Source organism: Synchiropus splendidus, chromosome 12, assembly GCF_027744825.2.
Source record: "Synchiropus splendidus isolate RoL2022-P1 chromosome 12, RoL_Sspl_1.0, whole genome shotgun sequence".
NCBI lineage: Eukaryota > Metazoa > Chordata > Actinopteri > Syngnathiformes > Callionymidae > Synchiropus > Synchiropus splendidus.
The window spans coordinates 9,335,098-9,353,301 of record NC_071345.1 but is presented as its reverse complement, the minus strand read 5'-3'; the positions used below and the strand labels follow the sequence as shown (position 1 = coordinate 9,353,301).

General features: G+C 44.1%; 1 protein-coding gene across 2 annotated transcripts in view; it reads left to right on the top strand.

The window, feature by feature from the left end:
• The window catches only part of LOC128768667 (glutamate receptor ionotropic, kainate 2-like), a 103,138-nt gene that overhangs the window by 26,044 nt on the left and 58,890 nt on the right, over window positions 1-18,204 (top strand). The window contains exons 2-5 of one of the 2 annotated variants that reach the window (XM_053881686.1): window positions 2,199-2,366; window positions 3,354-3,617; window positions 12,888-13,069; window positions 16,484-16,537. In XM_053881686.1, coding sequence (XP_053737661.1) covers window positions 2,199-2,366; window positions 3,354-3,617; window positions 12,888-13,069; window positions 16,484-16,537 — 668 coding nt within the window. The remainder of the gene's footprint in view (window positions 1-2,198; window positions 2,367-3,353; window positions 3,618-12,887; window positions 13,070-16,483; window positions 16,538-18,204) is intronic. The other variant, XM_053881687.1, reaches the window with a different exon arrangement.

Sequence of the window (18,204 nt, the reverse complement as noted above, 5' to 3'; positions counted from 1 at the left end):
AACGTAAAAAGCTGTGCGGATGCTGAGTGTGACACTTTTAAGCCCCTCCACCTTGTCAGGTGCTTCAACAACAGCTTTAGCATTCACATTGTTTTTTTTTTTTGTTTATCCTAGAGTCCAATTTCAGTGTGAATATGGAGCAACAATAAAACCGATTTATTTCATGTGGAGCGACCATTTCTACCTCCATAAATGTGGCTTTAATTAAATCCTCCCCGGCTTCTGCTCCATCACTCACTCCTCTAATGAACCGCACTTCCATCCATAAGAAAATTACAATATTTAAAAAGCTCATAATGTGCTCGTACGCTGGCGACGGTGATAAAGCTCAACCAACGTCGGTCTCTTTGTGCTCCCTCCTTCTCGCGCTCTATTTTTAGCCGCTACTGTACGGCTCTTTCTTTCATTCCACTCGCTCAGTGAATCGATACGACGGCCTTTTAAAACTTTTATCACCTCGGATTTTGACTTCTGGGAGGACGGGATCAGGGTTGGACTTTTCAACTTTGTCTGCAAAATACTTCTCAGAGAATTTGGATCCAGCCTCTTTCATCCCCCCCACCGCACCCGCCCTTCAACTTTGATTTCTGTGAAGCTTTTTCAGGATTTAGTCGTCCTCCGAGGTGCGCGCTCGTTACACCGCCGCTTCACGCTCTCTGTTTGTCAGGAAAAGTTTGAGGGAGACCAAGAGTGACTTATTTGAGCTTGACTTGGACGTCCGTCCTGCATTCTTCCAGGTTTGATGTGCAGCCAGCTCTGTTGGTCCAGTTCAGCTCGACAAGATTGTGTTGCCATACCAGTGGTGTTTTCTGAACCGAGTTCTAAATCTCCGACTTGGGACTCTTCAGCTTTGGTTCTGCTGAACTTGTCTCGTGCTTGACTCTTGATTTTGTCTCTCCTTAAGACAACTCCATTCACTTGAGCTTCAGTCTTGACTCGGGACTTGGCTCAAAGTTTTCTCCCCATGACTCAGAACCTGACTCCCCCGATCCAGACCTTAAGACTACAATTCAAGCTTCTTTAGCTAAACTGGACCTCTCGACCCTCAGTTGAACTTTCTCTTGGTTGACATGAATTGAGGTCTGAGGAAGCATGACTTGGGACTCCTAGACTCGATATGGTGTCTGACCTTTACATTTTTTGTCGTTTTCATACTGAGACTTGCCACGTGACCGCCTCATCTATACTTCCTCATCTTCTCCTACTATCCTCACTTGAGTCTTGACTTGGTGCTTTCTGTCTTGGCTCAGGATTGGACTCTGGACTTGCCTCATGACTCGGCCACGCTTTAAACACTGCTCGACTCCCTTATCTCAAGTCAGGACATGACTTTGGTCATTCCTTTTTTTCTCAGACGCCACCACTAGCCGGAGACTTGACCCTTGAGTGGGACATCTGTGTCTCAATTCGGGCCTTTGTTCGTAACTTTCTGGTAATTACTCAAGTCTTGACTGCTACTTGCTACTTGACTCTCGACTTGCTTGTTCAGGCTCAAGACCTGACTTCTTTCTCCTGGACCTTATAGACTTGGCGAAGAGTCTGGGCTTAACTCCGGGATAACTGTTGACCTGACTTGGAACTGACTTGTCTGCTGAGAAACTAGGCTTTGATCTAGAAAGCCTCAGGTTTTATGCTGTACCGTGGGACTTCCCCGTCTCGTGTGAGTCTTAACGTCGTTCTTCCCTTCTGGACAACTTGACTTGAGGCTCACGTCCAGCTGGACTTGCTTGTTTCTGACTGTCGACTCCAAAAAGAGAACAAGGACAATCGTTTTCCGATGGAGACTGTTAATGGGCCGACGGACCGGTCCGGACTTGGCGACATGACTGCGTGACCGTTGAAGTGGCCCATCAGATCTTTGTCTCTCACCGTGGACGACCTTGTTTTTCTCCGCTCTCATTCGGGATTCACTGGAGTCAATGAGACCAACGTGGAGCGTGAACTTTCTGTCAAGCTGAGTGAGATGAAGAAAGAGGGGCGCCGACCCCGAACCGGCCCCCCTGCGCAGCTAATTGCCTATAATTACGCCGCTAACTGCCTCAGAATACATATGAGCCTGCCTGAGCCTCGCGTCTTACTCACGGCGCCATCCGCACAACAATGCGGCTAATTATGGCGCGGTTAGAGCCGCCACTCTCTGTCAAGGACTGAAATAGAAGAGCTTATTGGCTGATGTTTGTCTCCCTCTGTGCTCTCAGGGGGAATATTTGAATCCATCGAAAGCGGCCCCTCCGGAGCAGAGGAACTCGCCTTTAAGTTTGCCTTGAACACAATCAACAGGAACCGCACGCTGCTCCCCAACACCACGCTGACCTATGACATCCAGAGAATAAACATCTTCGACAGCTTCGAGGCCTCCAGGAAAGGTGAGGTGCAATCCAAACTCTGCTCATGTCTCCAGACCATTAAGCAGCCGGGATAATATGCTTCAGTTATCTCACTGGTTCATGGCTGAATCTCATATTTGCATGTCAATTTTTCAGCTCAAACTCCACTTAAATATTGCTTGGTTATCTAAAATACAATATTATTTAGTAACTTGTTAAGCTGTTTAAACAAACATGGTACTCGAGTTATTACTTTCATTATTTTTACTTTTATCATTATTTTCATTATCTTATAGTTAGCATTTTCATTTTTTGTTTTGGTTTACAATATATTTTTTTATTTCTATCTATTTTTATTTTCAGCAAGAGGGACACTTGAGAAATATTATGTAAATGCTCATAAAACAATTGAGTTGACTGAATAACTAAAACATTATACTTTCATTATTTTCATTTATAAGTGTATATATAGATATATAAAAATATATAATGAAACTATAATGTATTATAATGTATCTATAATGTTATTCAATCAATTTTCTAAACCATTATTAATTCCAAATGTATGTTTTGTGAGCATTTACACAATATTTCTCAAATGTCCCTCTTACTAAAAATATGAAATATTTTTGCATTACTTATTCATTATTCATTAAAAATATTATTCAGAATATTTAGCTAACGCCTTGGAAAAAATCCACACAAAATAGGTTGCTGTATATGTTATATGGATATAAATAGAAATAAATTATATATTTTTTAAAACTTGACTTTTTTTTGTTCAGTGCCAATAAATTGGTCATGATTGTTTTTGACCATAGAAGATAGCAAAATGTATGAACACATTTCTTTGTTTTCAAACCGAAGTGCCCATAAATAAAAGAGAAGAGTAATGTAAACATCTTGAAGCCATTATTTTAGTCCTAATCCATGGAGAGGAAGTGTGCAAACCTGAACTTGTTAAATGATCAATAAAGCAGCTGCCCAGGTGCCAGCAATAACACTTGATGACTGTGTTCCCTCAAGCATGTGACCAGCTCTCTCTGGGGGTGGCGGCCATCTTTGGACCCTCGCACAGCTCCTCCGCCAACGCCGTCCAGTCCATCTGCAATGCGCTGGGAGTCCCTCATATCCAGACCAAGTGGAAGCACCAGGTGTCCGACAACAGGGACTCGTACTACGTCAGCCTCTTCCCAGACTTCTCCTCCCTCAGCAGAGCCATCCTGGACCTGGTGCACTTCTTCAAGTGGAGAACCGTGACGGTGGTCTACGACGACAGCACAGGTACAGGTACAGTCGTGGTCTTGTTTCCTCTCCATACCAGCATGTGTTCGTCTCTGTCGCCGTTTTTGTCGTCTGCTTTCTTCCTTTAAATGTCAAGAGGGGAAACCTTCATAGTCGACTGGAGCTGCTGACTCGCGTTTCAGTGACAAGTGGGTCGGAACTTCACATTTGGACAGTGTCACACGAGATCTCCATCTCCAGACAGCTACATGGCTTTTCCTATTCGCTTTAAAGGGCCGTGATTCATTATTCAAAAACAGTATTCCATTTTTGTGTATTAATTTCCGATTATATATTTAGCTGTGTCCATGTCTATCTACAGTATGTATCTGGTCATGGTTATTGACATGCTGTGAGACCCATAATTTATAAAAAATATTTATTTATTTATCAAGCATAGTGGACTTGAAATATCGATGCAATATCAAGTATTGCAATATTCATGTATAATCTATAATTTATTATACTTTTTTTTTTTGGGGGGGTGATAGCAGGGTTCTGCCAGCACAGCGGGAGAGTTCAACCTTTTTGTCAACATATAGTCAACTATGACTCACAATGTCAGCCGTCAGTCGGGCAGGACTCCACCTTTTAAGGTGGACCTTTAACAGAGATAAAAGAAAGAATTCACTCTCACATCACCGCCCACTCCCTTCCACCCCCCTATTGGAGACACCCTACGTGGGGATAAATCCTGGGGGGGAAACCCTGGAGAGGAATACTGCAACATGAAACAATAAGGTTGAATTAAACACAGAAAAATAAAATGAAACATGAAAATATTTACTTCTATTTAAACACCTTTTCTGAATTAATGGTGCTCCATAATTCCGTATTTTTTGTGCATATATTCCCTATCTAATAAAATCTTATTATGGTTGTTATTGTTAAATATCCATTTACTTTTTGCCACAGCTTTGTCCACATGCTCATATGAGCATGTTGGCGTCCCTGTTCCAGTGAACATTCAAATTCCAGCCTGTTTTTTCCCCATTATACATTTCCACATTTAGCTCCTGCTCAGAGATGTGGGCTCTCTGTATTTACCCTCGACGCGCGCTGGCTAAAGTGCCTGCGTCGCTCGCCCACGAGCTCGGCCCGTGCGCCTGTCATCGTGTTCTGGAGCGGCTTTTACCCGCTCGAGTGTCCAGCAGACAAGAGGTACCAGGTGAAACACAAAAAGCGGCAGTGTTGCAGCGAGTTCAGCGAGCGCTTTGTAACCTGTCAACTTAATTCAGAAATCAATAGCTTACTGTTCCGCCGGGTCCTCCAGGTACTGCCCATGTCAGTCTTCCAGGAGAATGAGCAGCAGCTTGGAGTTAGAAAAAAAAATGAAAAAAATAACATTACCCAGAACGACCCGACGTCTCTTCAGATTAAAGCGCGGCCGGATTGTGCTGTGTGGGCGCTGACAACACTCATTAATAACACAGAGAGACACTTGATCTCTGAGGGGCAGCTATCAAATGTGTCTTTCGGCCATTTTGTCTACCCAGCAGTGACTTTGGGAAGTGGATCATAATGTGCGTTTAAAATAAACGGTGAGGCCCGTATTTTAGCAGGATTGCGCCGATGTTATTTTTTACGAGGTAAAGTGTAATTGCTGCGGCGAACATAACAATATTCAAATGCGCGTTCGCAATTTATGAGCCATTTGGCATGATACGGTTGACAACTTAATACGGGTGAATTAGACAGAGAGGAGGTTTGAGACTTAGACAGGCAGCGTAATGAATTCACTCCCCATCCTGGACCATCTTGTCTCACACTTGACGAATTATGTCTCTTATTAGCCGACTAAAACCTTTTCTGTTCCTTTTATTAGCTTCACGCCCTTTTATGTCGTCGCTTTTATGGATGTTTTTATGAGCTCGGGTTTGGGAATCTGTGCCTTGATGCTGATGTGCGTCGCATAAACTGCCAGGTCTGGAGTCTGGGCTTATTTATGTGCTGGGATTTCCACGGTGAAGTCGTCTGAAGGTGCTTTACAGTTGTGTGAGGTCTTCAGTCGGAGGTTGTTCTCATGAGGACGCCAAATCAATGGTCACTCAAGTCTTGTGGGCCGAGCGGCTGTCACCCTGTGTTTGTGCTGACCGGACGGTTGACCGGGTTCTGTGGAGGTTTCAACCACAAACAGTTATTCACGCCACACTTGCTCAGGGTGGGTGTGAAACTGGAGTCTACTGCGACTGCACAAGTCAGCAAAGGCAGATGCTGAAATAATTTGGCAACTACGTAATTGAACTTCTTTGTTTTTTCTTAAAAAGTGGCTTCCCTGTTTTCCCGCGGAAAAGTCGAGGTGATGACCCTTCACATCCAGAGACCACCATCAGTGCAACACCCCAGTATGGCCCCTTAACCTTTTATCAGCTTAGCGTCAACAACCTCAGAGGACGATGCTAAGCAGCTAGCGGTTAGCAGAATGCACTAACTGTGTTAGCATATAATCTGACCTAGCAAGGAGTTCCTGTTCTTGGTGGATTTGGGTTTGTGCCTTTAAAGGAAAACCTGGTTTTGTTAGTTTAATTTTAATTGACAGACAAAAATAATATTTTAATAATATTTATAAGATGATGAACGGGATGGTGAGGCTTGAAACCACTGTCTTAAAGGGGAAACCCATGGTTGGTAACACGGCTTCGCTGGTGCAGAGGGTTCACCACAGATGGCCACTGAGAGTAGCAAGTCCAGGACGGAAGACGAGGTCTGTTGCAGGGTATCAGAGCTGCAAGCTACATTGGCGACAAAACGGTCATAACTTTGTGGTCAGTCCGAGGCTGGCAAGAGGAGGAATGACAGGTCAGCAATGAGCTGTGTATTGCAGAATGAGTGCCGGGGGCGGAGGAGGGGGATCAATCGGCTCAATTGCGACTGTGGCTGCTCCAAGGACGAGGAATATCCTTCTCACTTATCAATGTATGTATTCAGGGAGATGAATTTTAAGTGTGGTATCGCCAAGCTGAAGTGTGTTTGTAAATGTAAAATGAAAAGAAAACATCTGGAAAATGAATAATTGAGGTAAGTTGCCATGACAACACTGGTGGGAATAATCAGCTTCCCGCACGAGACCTCACTGTCAAAAAACACCGAGCTATTCTCTCACGTTCTCCGATCTTATGTGAAAATAATTACAGCGCTGAGGATGCGGGGGACAGATTTGTAGGTGATAAATGGACACGACAGAGCAATGGCTCCTGTTTCGGAGCAATTCCAGATCTTTCTCAGCAAATCTTCTGCCTCTTCTTCTCCTTTGACATTTCCCATCAGGGGGTGCCAGAGTCACTCAGCCTCCTCCACCTTCTAGTAGCTTGATCACCGTCTCTTGTCACACCTCTCCTCTTCACGTCCTCCTCCATGACCCTCCTCAGCTGTCTTCCTCTTTTTCCCTGGTGTCTCCAATGCTCTTGCCTCCTGGCCTACATGGAAAGCCTTCTGGCTCAGCTCAGTTTTGACTTGTGAATGAGAAAGTAAATGATTCTAAACAGAAATGATGTCATGATCGCTAAAGGAGTCTGACCCACTTGCAAATCAATGCTGGTTTACAGAAGACTCAGACAGCGAGAGTAAAGTTTAACAACACAACACAAATAAATCAAATAAACAATAAGAATCAAAAGTAGACGTCGACACCAGAAGCGGAGCGAGGAGGACACACACATAGGGAAGGGTGAAAACCTGAAAACAGAACAGGTGAACAAAGCTCTAACCTGAAAACCAGGACAACTGAAACATAGTCGGACAGTAAACTCATCTCAACTCAAACTCACAACTTAAAGCACTCTGTGTTGGTTCTACACACACACACACAAGAGTAAGACAATAACGCTGAGAAACAGAAAAGGCGAGTACAAAATAACACTCACACGTGTGATCAATGGAACTCTAAGAATGAAACGAGAAACAACAACTAAAATCACCGTACGCGGGAACAAGAATCAAATTTGGAACAACAAGAGGGAGAGTTTTACCGTCAGACACGAAGTGACCATCTGGTGAAGCAGACTGGAACTCAGGAGACATCCATGCCGGAGTGATCAGTGGGATGAGCTCCAGCTGTGCTGCCATTAAACTAGAGAGCATGGGACGAGAACAGGAAAACAAGGCACGGAACACAGGAAGTAACAAAATAAAAGCACCTAAAAACCGAACTATGACAAATGAGTTGCTTTATTTGTGCAGCATGGTGGACTGTTGACCCGGTAATCCCTGGATTCCCTCAGATTGAGTCAGGATGGGTTGCATTTAGGGGGATGCTAAAAACTGCTCTGTGAATGTCAACAAATGGACTTGTCAAGCTGGCATGTTGTGCCATTGCATCAATCACATGACCAGCTCCAGCAGATGCGTGGGGAGTAGCAGTTCATGGACCCACTTCTCCCGCGGACAGAATCTCACGACGCTGTTACATACATTAGCGCGAACAGCTCACTGACTCCGACATGTTAACCTCAGACGTGGCGGCTGTGACTCGTCCCACTAGTCACATTTTTCTGACTCATCTCCTCGACCTCGTCGCGCTTGCCTCGGAGCTCAGCACATGAACAGCATCATCCACAGACAAACAAGTCCCATCTCTCTCTTTCTCTCTCGCCGTGGAAAAAAAAGGTGACCTCTCGCCTCTCTAACGCACCTGACGCCCTGACAGCTGCAAAACCACAGCGAGACAGATCCGGCGCCACCATCAGGTTCCCCCTGCTCGCATATCACACGGCTTCATGCTCCAGGGCCTTTAGCTGCTGATTGGAGCCTATCTGACGGCTGGCAGGGAAAACTATCGGAGGAGATAAAATATTCACACACAGCCGTTAGAAGATCCAGGGGGAGAGTCTGGAGGCATTAGCTAGAACCCACAAACATCCGCATTGACAGTGTTTCTCAAACATCCAGCTCCCTCGGCAGGTTTTTTCTTACTTGACACCTCAGAGTGTCAAGCTGTAGAAGGAGCTGAAGATTGAGACCAGGAGCAGGAATCTGCTGGGATTACCCCGGGAACGCTGGAGGACATCCGCCGAGCTGTCCGGCTTGTTGTGCTGGAAACTGCATCTATGTGTTGCTGGAGTTGCAAATTAGTATTCAAGGTTGCAGCGCGGCATGACAAATATAAATGGTGTTGAGTCCATTGTTAAGGGAACTCGTTATGAGATAAGCTCGACGGCTTAAAAGAAAAGACTGTGATTAGCTTTACTGGTGGAGAGAAATACACAAGTGTGACGCTGTGGGTGCCAACTCCTCCATAACTTTGTTCCACTCAACTTTTGTCAAATACCACACCTGGCTTGTTGGGAAACATAGCGAAGCTTCATATTTGTGATCTATGCTCAAAATAGGGCGGAATAAAGTTGATTTAGGGGATGAATAAATCGATATAGAGGTTATCTAAATTAATAAAAAGTAATACTTTGAATGACGTAGACGGTACTGTACCTGCTAGCAAAGCTGCGGTCGATAGCATCTGTTTAAAACTTTCGTTTTATTTTATTTATAGATTTGAAAAAACAAAGCTAGCGCTCTATTCTTCCCTTTTTCAACGACTTAGCATTGTCCTCGCAAAATCTCATGAAATGACGTTATAAAACCACACAACAAAGGAAATGCACTCACAGCGTGAAAATGCATTGAGGATTTTTTTTTTACAAAAAATCCTGAGAGGAAAAAAATAATCGTAAATAAATTAGAGGATCATGTTTGCTCCTCGCAGAACTAAAATGAGCCGCCCGGGCATGTTAAGGGATGGACCGGGTGAGTACGGCTGCAGATTGGACCGAGGTTTACCTTGAATTATTAGTTTTTATAAACTAATAAATCTCAGAATGTCCTCCCTTGTTTCCTTGTTTCTCTTTTGGATCTCTACTTGCTCCGTTCTCGTGCTGTTCCGTCGCACATCACAGTTCGGGTCGAGAACGAGCAAACAAAAACAGCCAGATTATATATTAATGTGTGTGGTCCCCCTTAGGAATGTTTACACAGCATCCCAAGGCTTGAAATGAATTTGCAATTTTAAACGCTAGGTCTTGGACAGGGTCTTCTGCTGGGCTACTGTTAGCTCACCCGAAAAAATAACCCCAGTAAAATAAATAAATAACAATAGTGGCCTCAGAGGCCATATTTGCATTTGCAAACACCATCGGTCGCCCGAACACATGCCCAAAACATGTCTCTGCTACAAATGGTAGCCCTATGCCTACAAATGGTGTCACAAGTAGGATGGCAGCAGGAAGCTAGTGTTGCTGATGCCTGTGCACCTCCAAATCTCTGAGCGTCCACCATGTCCACTTCCACTCCAGCATCGCCTCATTTTCTTGCATAGTCCGTTCCACACATGCTTTCCTGAGACTCCAGTCTCTCAGAGGACCAGCCTCACATTATTTCCTTGAAGAAAGTTCCAACTTTAGTCCGCATCTATGACCTTTACCCTGCTGCCCCTGCAACGCAGCAGAAGGAAATCACACAGGCAACCAGCTGTAAGAGGGCATTGAGAAAGGTGCTCTCCCGTGTGGTTGAATGCTGCCCACAAACTGTTGCAGACGGTTGCTGTTCTGAAGAGAAAAGAGAGAGAAACAGTGCTGCTTGCTGACTTGATCTTTTTCCCCATCAAAAGCAGAGTTAAAACATATATATATAAAGTTGTTAATACGTGTTTTGCTGTGTGTAAAGTGTATGTACGTGAATCTTGGCGCTATATTTCTAATAAAGAAACCCAGTCTGGAATGCGATGACTCAAAGTTGAATGTCATCTGCATATTCGAGTCCGCCTCTGGTCTCAAATGGACCTCCTCTGGGTCTGGAAGACACTTGAGCAAATGAGTTTTTCAGTCTCACATCAAGTTCTTATCGACTAACTCTATCATTTGAGTTGTAAGCCAAATCCCATTACCTTTAACTGCAGCTTTCTTTCTAGAACTGCTCTGTGGTGCAAAACATAGTGGGCTGCAGTACGAGTTCTCCTCCCAACAAGACCGCATTGCTTTATTTCACACCAATCTTTTCTGTAGGCCTGAGGGAGACCCGGCCCCACTCACAGCAAGACCATTAAACTGTGCACTCAGCACTTCATATCAAAATAAGGAATAGGCCGAGCTATCTTCAAGTGGTCCCATGAAAAAGAAGAGAAAAAAAAAAATCCCATCTCTCTCTGGCTCCCTCTTGAACTACCCCCTTGCCGCTTCATTCATTTTTATACCCGTGACAAGTAATCATCGCCGCCATCAATCCAGCCTCTTTCATCCCTGGACTGTGAAGTTCTCCGCTGAGGGGAGAAACTCATTGTAATCTCATCACACCATCTCCCCGAGAGCGTTCCACCTGAGTGTGTGGTCTGGGGAAAAGATGGGGGCGGGGGGTGATTGTGGCTGAGTGCGAGGTGGCGGCGGCGGCGGCGGCGTCATCTCTTCGGAGAATCTGCAACAGAAACGTGCGTGGGACGAAACCAGCCGAACGGAGCGCTGGAGTGAAGAAGCTAATGAAACGACTCACATATCATTGTTATTCAGTTTATCCACTGCCGGGTCTTGTAATGGAATGTTTCCATCACTCAAGATGTTCCCAAGTCAGAGTGCAACATGACAAGTCTCCTATTCTTTAAACCCTTTTTTAAATCGTGTTAATATTGTCTATTAGATGAGCAGTCACTCAATGGTTATTAAAGCGAGCGGTTTATGTTGCTGCTTATAATTCCAGGGGAATCCCAGCAGAAATAGGGGAGAAACATGTAGGCAAATACAGAACTTATAACCTCCCCGAAGGAGAGACACTGTTTGGCCCCAAATGTAGCCGAAATATGCAGAATATTTAGATTTTCTTGAAAGATTGACAGCAAAACTGATGATGATGATGAACAGTAATAACATGATTATTACAACGCTGCAAATTACAAGAGGAAACGGATGAGACCTTGACTGATTCTAGCCAGAAAAATAATAGCAATGACAGGAGTTAGCAGGGCTTTAGCTAGGGCTTTATTTTTCAGCGATCGCCACTTAGAATGTTACATGTGGCGCACAACAAATATAGAGGGGACCCCTGCGACTCTGTGGAGCACAGTTCCTTGCATTGTGAGTTGAACAGTTTGGCACTGCTGCAAATAAAAAGCAAGTGTGGGTTGGTCGCTTTCTGTCGCACTCAAGGCCAGGCACCATGCAGCTAGCGTTGCTATGACGCTGCAGTGCTTCACTAGCGTGCAACCTGGCGTGAATCTGCAAATTTTAATCTCATTCAACAAAGTTAACATGTAAATAAGGTGAAAATAAAGGGGTGTTCTGGCCAAAAGTAGGGTGTCTAGCTTTCAGTACAGCGTCTGCTAGCTACAGCATAAGCTTGCAGAGACACAATAACAATCATCAACGTCACATCAACAAGCAGTTTTTCTGCAGTAGTGTTCAATGGATCTCACATCTTACTGGATATTGCACGTCATTAATAGGGAGAAATTCTGTGAAAATAAGTCAGTAGCTAACGCAATAACTAGCGTCATACATTGATGGTACAATTGAAATAAGTAGTGGTAAAAAGATGATGAAAAGAAGTGGATGTGATGTGATAAAATGATAAAATATGTCATATTTGTATATGTAGTATTAGCAGAAGACAATGTTAACAAAGGTCGCTTGCAACAATAGCAAAGCTACTGCTAGACAGACAACGACACACGCACACACTCATGACTAACCTGTGCATGCTTCTGGGCTGTGGGAGGAAACCAGAGTTCCCCGGGTGAACAAACAAACTTCTCTCAAAAAGGATGTGCGGTGGCTCCAAGAGTCGCCTTGAGCTGTAACCAGACTTTCACAGACTCATTTTGATGCTGCTGATTATTTGTTTTTTTTTAGCCTGTTTGTTTCAGTCTTTCTCATCTGGCTCGACTTTGCGGCAGTAATGATGAAATTCCTCACCTGCCAGGGAAATAAAGGTTATTCTTATCTCATCCTCTGCTGATAACAATGACGATAGCTCAGTCAACATTCTGTGGGTGTTTGTTGGAGGGTTCGTATCGAGGTCTACTGGGCTGTTTTTTTTTTTTTTTTTTGGTCCAAACAAAACAAGTGCTGTGTTAGTGTTAAATTCTCTTGATGGGTTTGTTGCCTGCCAAGTGTGAGTAGGTGGATCAATAGACTGCGGATTAGGAAGACACACATATCAGCCCTTTTCTGCTGTGAAAACCTGAATGCTGTGGGTTTCTACGGCCTCCTCAGAAATACTTCAAAATGGCGGCAGATCAAACGGCTCATCTTTAGAATTCTCTTTTCCGCGGCGTGTAAAATGCACCCCCTTTGTCTGCAGGTCTCATTCGACTGCAGGAGCTGATCAAGGCGCCGTCACGATACAACATTCGCTTGAAGATCCGTCAGCTGCCCACAGAGACCAAGGATGCCAAGCCACTTCTGAAGGAGATGAAGAAAGCCAAGGAGTTCCATGTCATCTTTGATTGTGGACACGAGATGGCTGCCTGGATACTCAAGCAGGTACGGCCCGGTGGAAATGGAACGCAGCTGGCCGCAAAACTTCGCCGGAGCATTACTTCGCATAATGACTTTTATTTCCAGTATCCAATTAGTCCGGTTAATTAAGGCGGCAAATAAACATACTTTCACTTCATGGCCGCTAATTGGACTTATAGCGTTTTTTTCTTCGCCATCTGATGAAGCGCCGGGAAGCAATGAATAGCTTATTCAATAAATTGATTGATTTAAAAAAAAAACAATTAGTCTTTTTAACCTCTTGTTTAACTGTTCCGCCCTGCCTCTGAATCTCATTAGAACTCATTCAACTCCCCCGTATCTTCATTTTCCATCTATTAATGATCAAAACGGGCAACGACGTGAATGTTTATCCTTGTGGCTTTCATTTATTTGTTCTCAGCGTATCGGCAGGACTCACCTCCTGAGTCCTGAGTTTTTCAGTTGCTTATCGGAGGTTGGGTCGGCGATGCCCGCACTTCCCTCACCCCAGAACCTCCTCATAATGATCTGCCCCGGGGCCTCCTCTCAGTGGGTCGTGTCTGGAATAACTCACCAGGGAGCAGGGCTGTCACAGTCCTGGAATTGCAAACTTGATACCCTGAGAAAGAAAAAAAAAAAACACAATGGGCAAAAAAAGGGCATAAAACTATTGTTTATTGCGATGAAAAATAAATCTGCAAACAAGTAAGGAATTAGATACGATAAATTAATTATTAGAAAATTTAAAAAAAAAACAAGCTTCCACTTGAAAGTAAAAGTGAATAAATAACCTAAATGCTTTTGAATAATTTTCAAACCTTCAAGAGGCTGGTGATTTTGTTGAAAAGTGAACTTTACCACTGCTGTTTAGAGTTGGCTTTACCCTGCATCTTTCAAGTACAAGTTTGAGCCATGCTAGTGAGCTGGACGCTGCTAGCTGTGGCTAATGGCTAGCAAGAAAACAATCTGCATCAATTTAGCGGCAAGCCAATGTCAACTGTGGTTGCACTTGCTGTAGCTAATAAAGCAACCAACATCAATGCGGCTACTGAACAGGCTAACTTCAGTCAACAGTTAAATAAAGTAAAGTCAACAATGACGGGGAGCTCATGTTGCCATGTTGCCCAAACTTATGTTGCTCACATTCATTCGCTAACCTTATCATAACCAGGGCAGTTTAAAGGTGGCTAAGGTTTACTTGGAGGTCGACTTCTCTCTGCTTTACCCTGCATCTTTCAAGAACAAGTTTGAGCCATGCTACTGAGCTGGACGCTGCTAGCTGTGGCTGATGGCTAGCAAGAAAACAATCCGCATCAATTTAGCGGCAAGCCAACGTCGACTATGGTCGCACACTTGCTGTAGCTAATAAAGCAACCAACACCAATGCGGCTACTGAACAGGCTAACTTCAGTAAACAGTTTAATATAGTAAAGTCAGTGATGAAGGGAGCTATGCTCACATTCAGTCACTAACCTCATGACTGGAGCAGTTTAGAGTTTGCTCAGGTTTATGTGCATGTCGACTTCTCTCTGTTTCAGAAGAAGACGAAAACAAGTTTGAGCCACATTAGCACCTGCTAGCCGCAGCTAATAGCTAGCAAGAAAACAACCAGCATCAATTCAGCAGCAAGCTAACCACAGCTAGCCTGGACTATAGCAGCCCTAGCTTATAGCAAACATGCTAACATCATTTATCAGTATATTAAAGTTGAAGAACGGGAGCATTACTATCTGAAGGCCCAGGTGCCGCGCGGGACGCTCATTTAAGTGGCTCATATTCGCTCACAAACCTCAAGACTGGAGATGATGAGCCACTGAAATAATCGTCCAGATAAAAGGAGGTGAAGGAAGGGGATGCCTTCGTTTATAAAGGAGTAATTAGCACTCACGTTGCAGCTGTTGTCTCAATACTGCACTTTGTCCTAAAAAACAAGAGCATCTGCGACAATAAACACAACGACTGATAATCCTTTATAACACAACCACTGCACAAAGACAAGGCAATGTATAAACAACCACTTGCTTTTTCAATTTGAACTGCGGCGCTGGAGTCGCAACATTTTATGCTTGGAGTCGCCGGGCGCTCTCCCACAGAGAGCGCGAGAGAGAGTGGAGAGAGAGACAGTGCTGCATTCAGGACACCTCGTAAATAGGGGAAAAACAAAACTGCGTTTCGTGATACTTCATTATGGGACGCTTCATTTACACGGCTAATATGGGACGGTTGCGTATTTCAACGGACGGGTGGCGACGCTAGGAGGTCGACTCTCAATATCCTCCACGCTGTGAGGCTGGAAGAGAGGACGACAGTCAGGTTGTTATTGGGAGGAAGAGCAGAGGAGGGAGAGAGAGAAACAGCTCAAGTGGAGTAGTTCAGAGAAAGGTTAGGGAGGTCCAGGGGTTTGTTCGGACTCACAAAGAGACGATGACCAATGGCTTGCTGAGGCAACCTCTGATGGGAATGACCAAAGAAGAAGACAGCGTTTTGGCTCAGCTCTTGATTCACTTGAGCTCACACTCCTGCCTTTTCTTCACTTGAGAATGAAAATGAAAGTTCAATCCTGGGAAGCTAGGGGGCGCTAGCGCCCTACTGAGCAGAGCCTCCTGACACCTTTATATTATCCTGAGAGCATTCTCAGGATAATATAAAGTAACATTTCAGACTTGATAGTTGAGACCTGAACGTCAAAATAATGATGAAAACATTGAAATAATGACGACATCGAAACAGTTGATGGCGCAGCCTGTATTTATTCCTATTTTAGTGGCTAAAACAATGAGTGTCGAAGCGAGGCTTTCTGCTTGTTCATCTTTAATCTTTCCTGGAGTATTAAATCTTGTTGAAATTGATATCGTCTGTTGCACAATAGACGCTTTTTTAATTAGAAAGTCTAATTCTGCCCACCGGCGCACTGGATCCATCCGAGCACTTCCACATTATTTATGAGGACAATGGGGGTTCACATGGTGTGGAATTCCACTCACGAGTGCATCACCCCGTCAGAACTCTCCATACTGCTGCGTGGCGGTGGGAAGCAACAAGAGTTGTTATTTATTGATGATTTATACTCGCCAAGCTCAACAAAACAAACACAGTGTGAGGAAGGCCCATCGAGTGCGAGTTGTTATGCGGAGGGTAAATGTATCCAGCCGCTTTATTTCAGCCTGACGTTGAGCTTAAACGTGTTTTAAATCACTTTAATGAATGAGTCAGTTTCGGCGCTGAGACTGTCGGATCTGGTTCTGTTGCTGTTTTGGACGGCGTCAGTGCAAAGAGAAGAATCTGAAAATATCCTTTTGCCTTGGTTTTTCGACTCGATGTGCTCATTTGTTTGTTGAAAATGGAAGTGTGCGTGAACCATGAGTCAGGTAACGAAATGACAATTAAGGCGGCGTCACACTGTTTCACTTAACTCCTGCTGCTCCTCTGTCTCTGCAGGCTCTGGCGATGGGGATGATGACGGAGTATTACCATTATATCTTCACCACCCTGGTGAGTCATCTTTAATTAAGGAGCGCGACTATCAGGCCTCATCACATTGGCACGTCATGTGAGGTTTGGTTGCAAAGTTAGGGAGCCGTTTCCTGGAGATACCAGGAGGAAGGACAAGTGAGCCAACTAGAAGCACAGAGAGCGCTGACCTCCTCCAAAATAATATTTGACTGAAACAACATTTCCACTGTTCCATGGTCTGACTTTGATTCAACATTCACGGAGTGAAAACAAACACAATAAGCTTGTCTCAAGTCTGCAAAGGCCCAGTTACTTTACGTATGAAAATGTATCCAAGAGTCAAAGGTTTATGACAACAACAAACTCCAAAACAAAGATGGCGACTGTTCATAATGTACCTCTTGCACAAAAGAGGAAACGGAGGCAGCGTTGTCGGAGGCGGTGAGGCTGTAAAATATTTCGCGACTGGAGAATTTCCAGCATTGTTACAGTATGTCTTCTTTGTGTCTCGTTGGTGCTACGTATCGGGTAGTGACAGCAACACTGCCACCTATGGTTTCTGGTGGTACTACTCTGTTTAATCCCGCGAAACATGCAGAAATATGGAGGAAGTGATCGCAGACCATGGACAGAGGGATCCGTCCATATCCAGATGTAACGCTGAGAATAAATGGGCCTTTAAAGCGACTCAACAATTGGTACTCTACGACGTACTACAACGTACTAGGCAGCTGTTAGCTTAGCAACTTACCTTCAAATTCACAGAAATAGGATGACACACCGATGCCATACGATAACTTCGCATGGCATTAGACATGACAGTGAAAAACAACAATTCTCTCGGGTGGTGGGGTGGGCATGCGGGGCATTTCCAAGCGCATGTGTCGCAGTGTCTAAAGCAGCGCCATTGTTTTTTTGACATGGAGAGATGTCAATGGCTTCTTGGGGCCCCCTGAGCTGGGGGCAACTGCTTGGTTCACCAACTGTGTTGCGAGGTCCCAGGAGGTCAGTGAGGTGTGACATGGAGGATGATCTGAATGGATCAGGGGTGGACATTTAAATTCCCTTCGGGGCCACATTATATACTGTGACTGTGGCGAGGGGCTGTCAAGCTGGAAGACAGGAGAAGGACAGAGGATTAAGAACCTTAAGTGACACCTAAATTTTGTCAATAAAATATACAATAGGAAAGAATGTAACCATATCATGACATTGATTGAACATCATTTTATGCAGATTTTATTGAAAGATTCTCAATAGAAATTATAATATTTTAAGTGGCGTATATCTCGCTACCATGATGTTAAAGCACTTTATTTTTCACTATGTTTTATTCATTTTGTTCGATGTGTAAAGCCGAGGTCCCCACTTCACGTCAGGCATGTGTTTATGTGGGGGACATGCTGAAAGAAGAATCGTGTGCTAATGTCCCTCAGCAGGGCATCTGTCAGAGAGAGATTGTTTATTGTTAAATGATAGAACACATGCAAGATAAGTGTCTGGCCTGAATCACAAATAAAGAAATATTAACTGAAGACAACTACGAATCAATAAACAACAAATCACAGAAGACAACAAGTCAATAAACACAATACTTTGAATGAAAACTAAATAATGCATCATGACAAACACACAACTATAAATCAATGAAAGAATAGCTTAGCATAAATTAGCAAACGCGCCAGCCAATCCTCAAACACGATAAC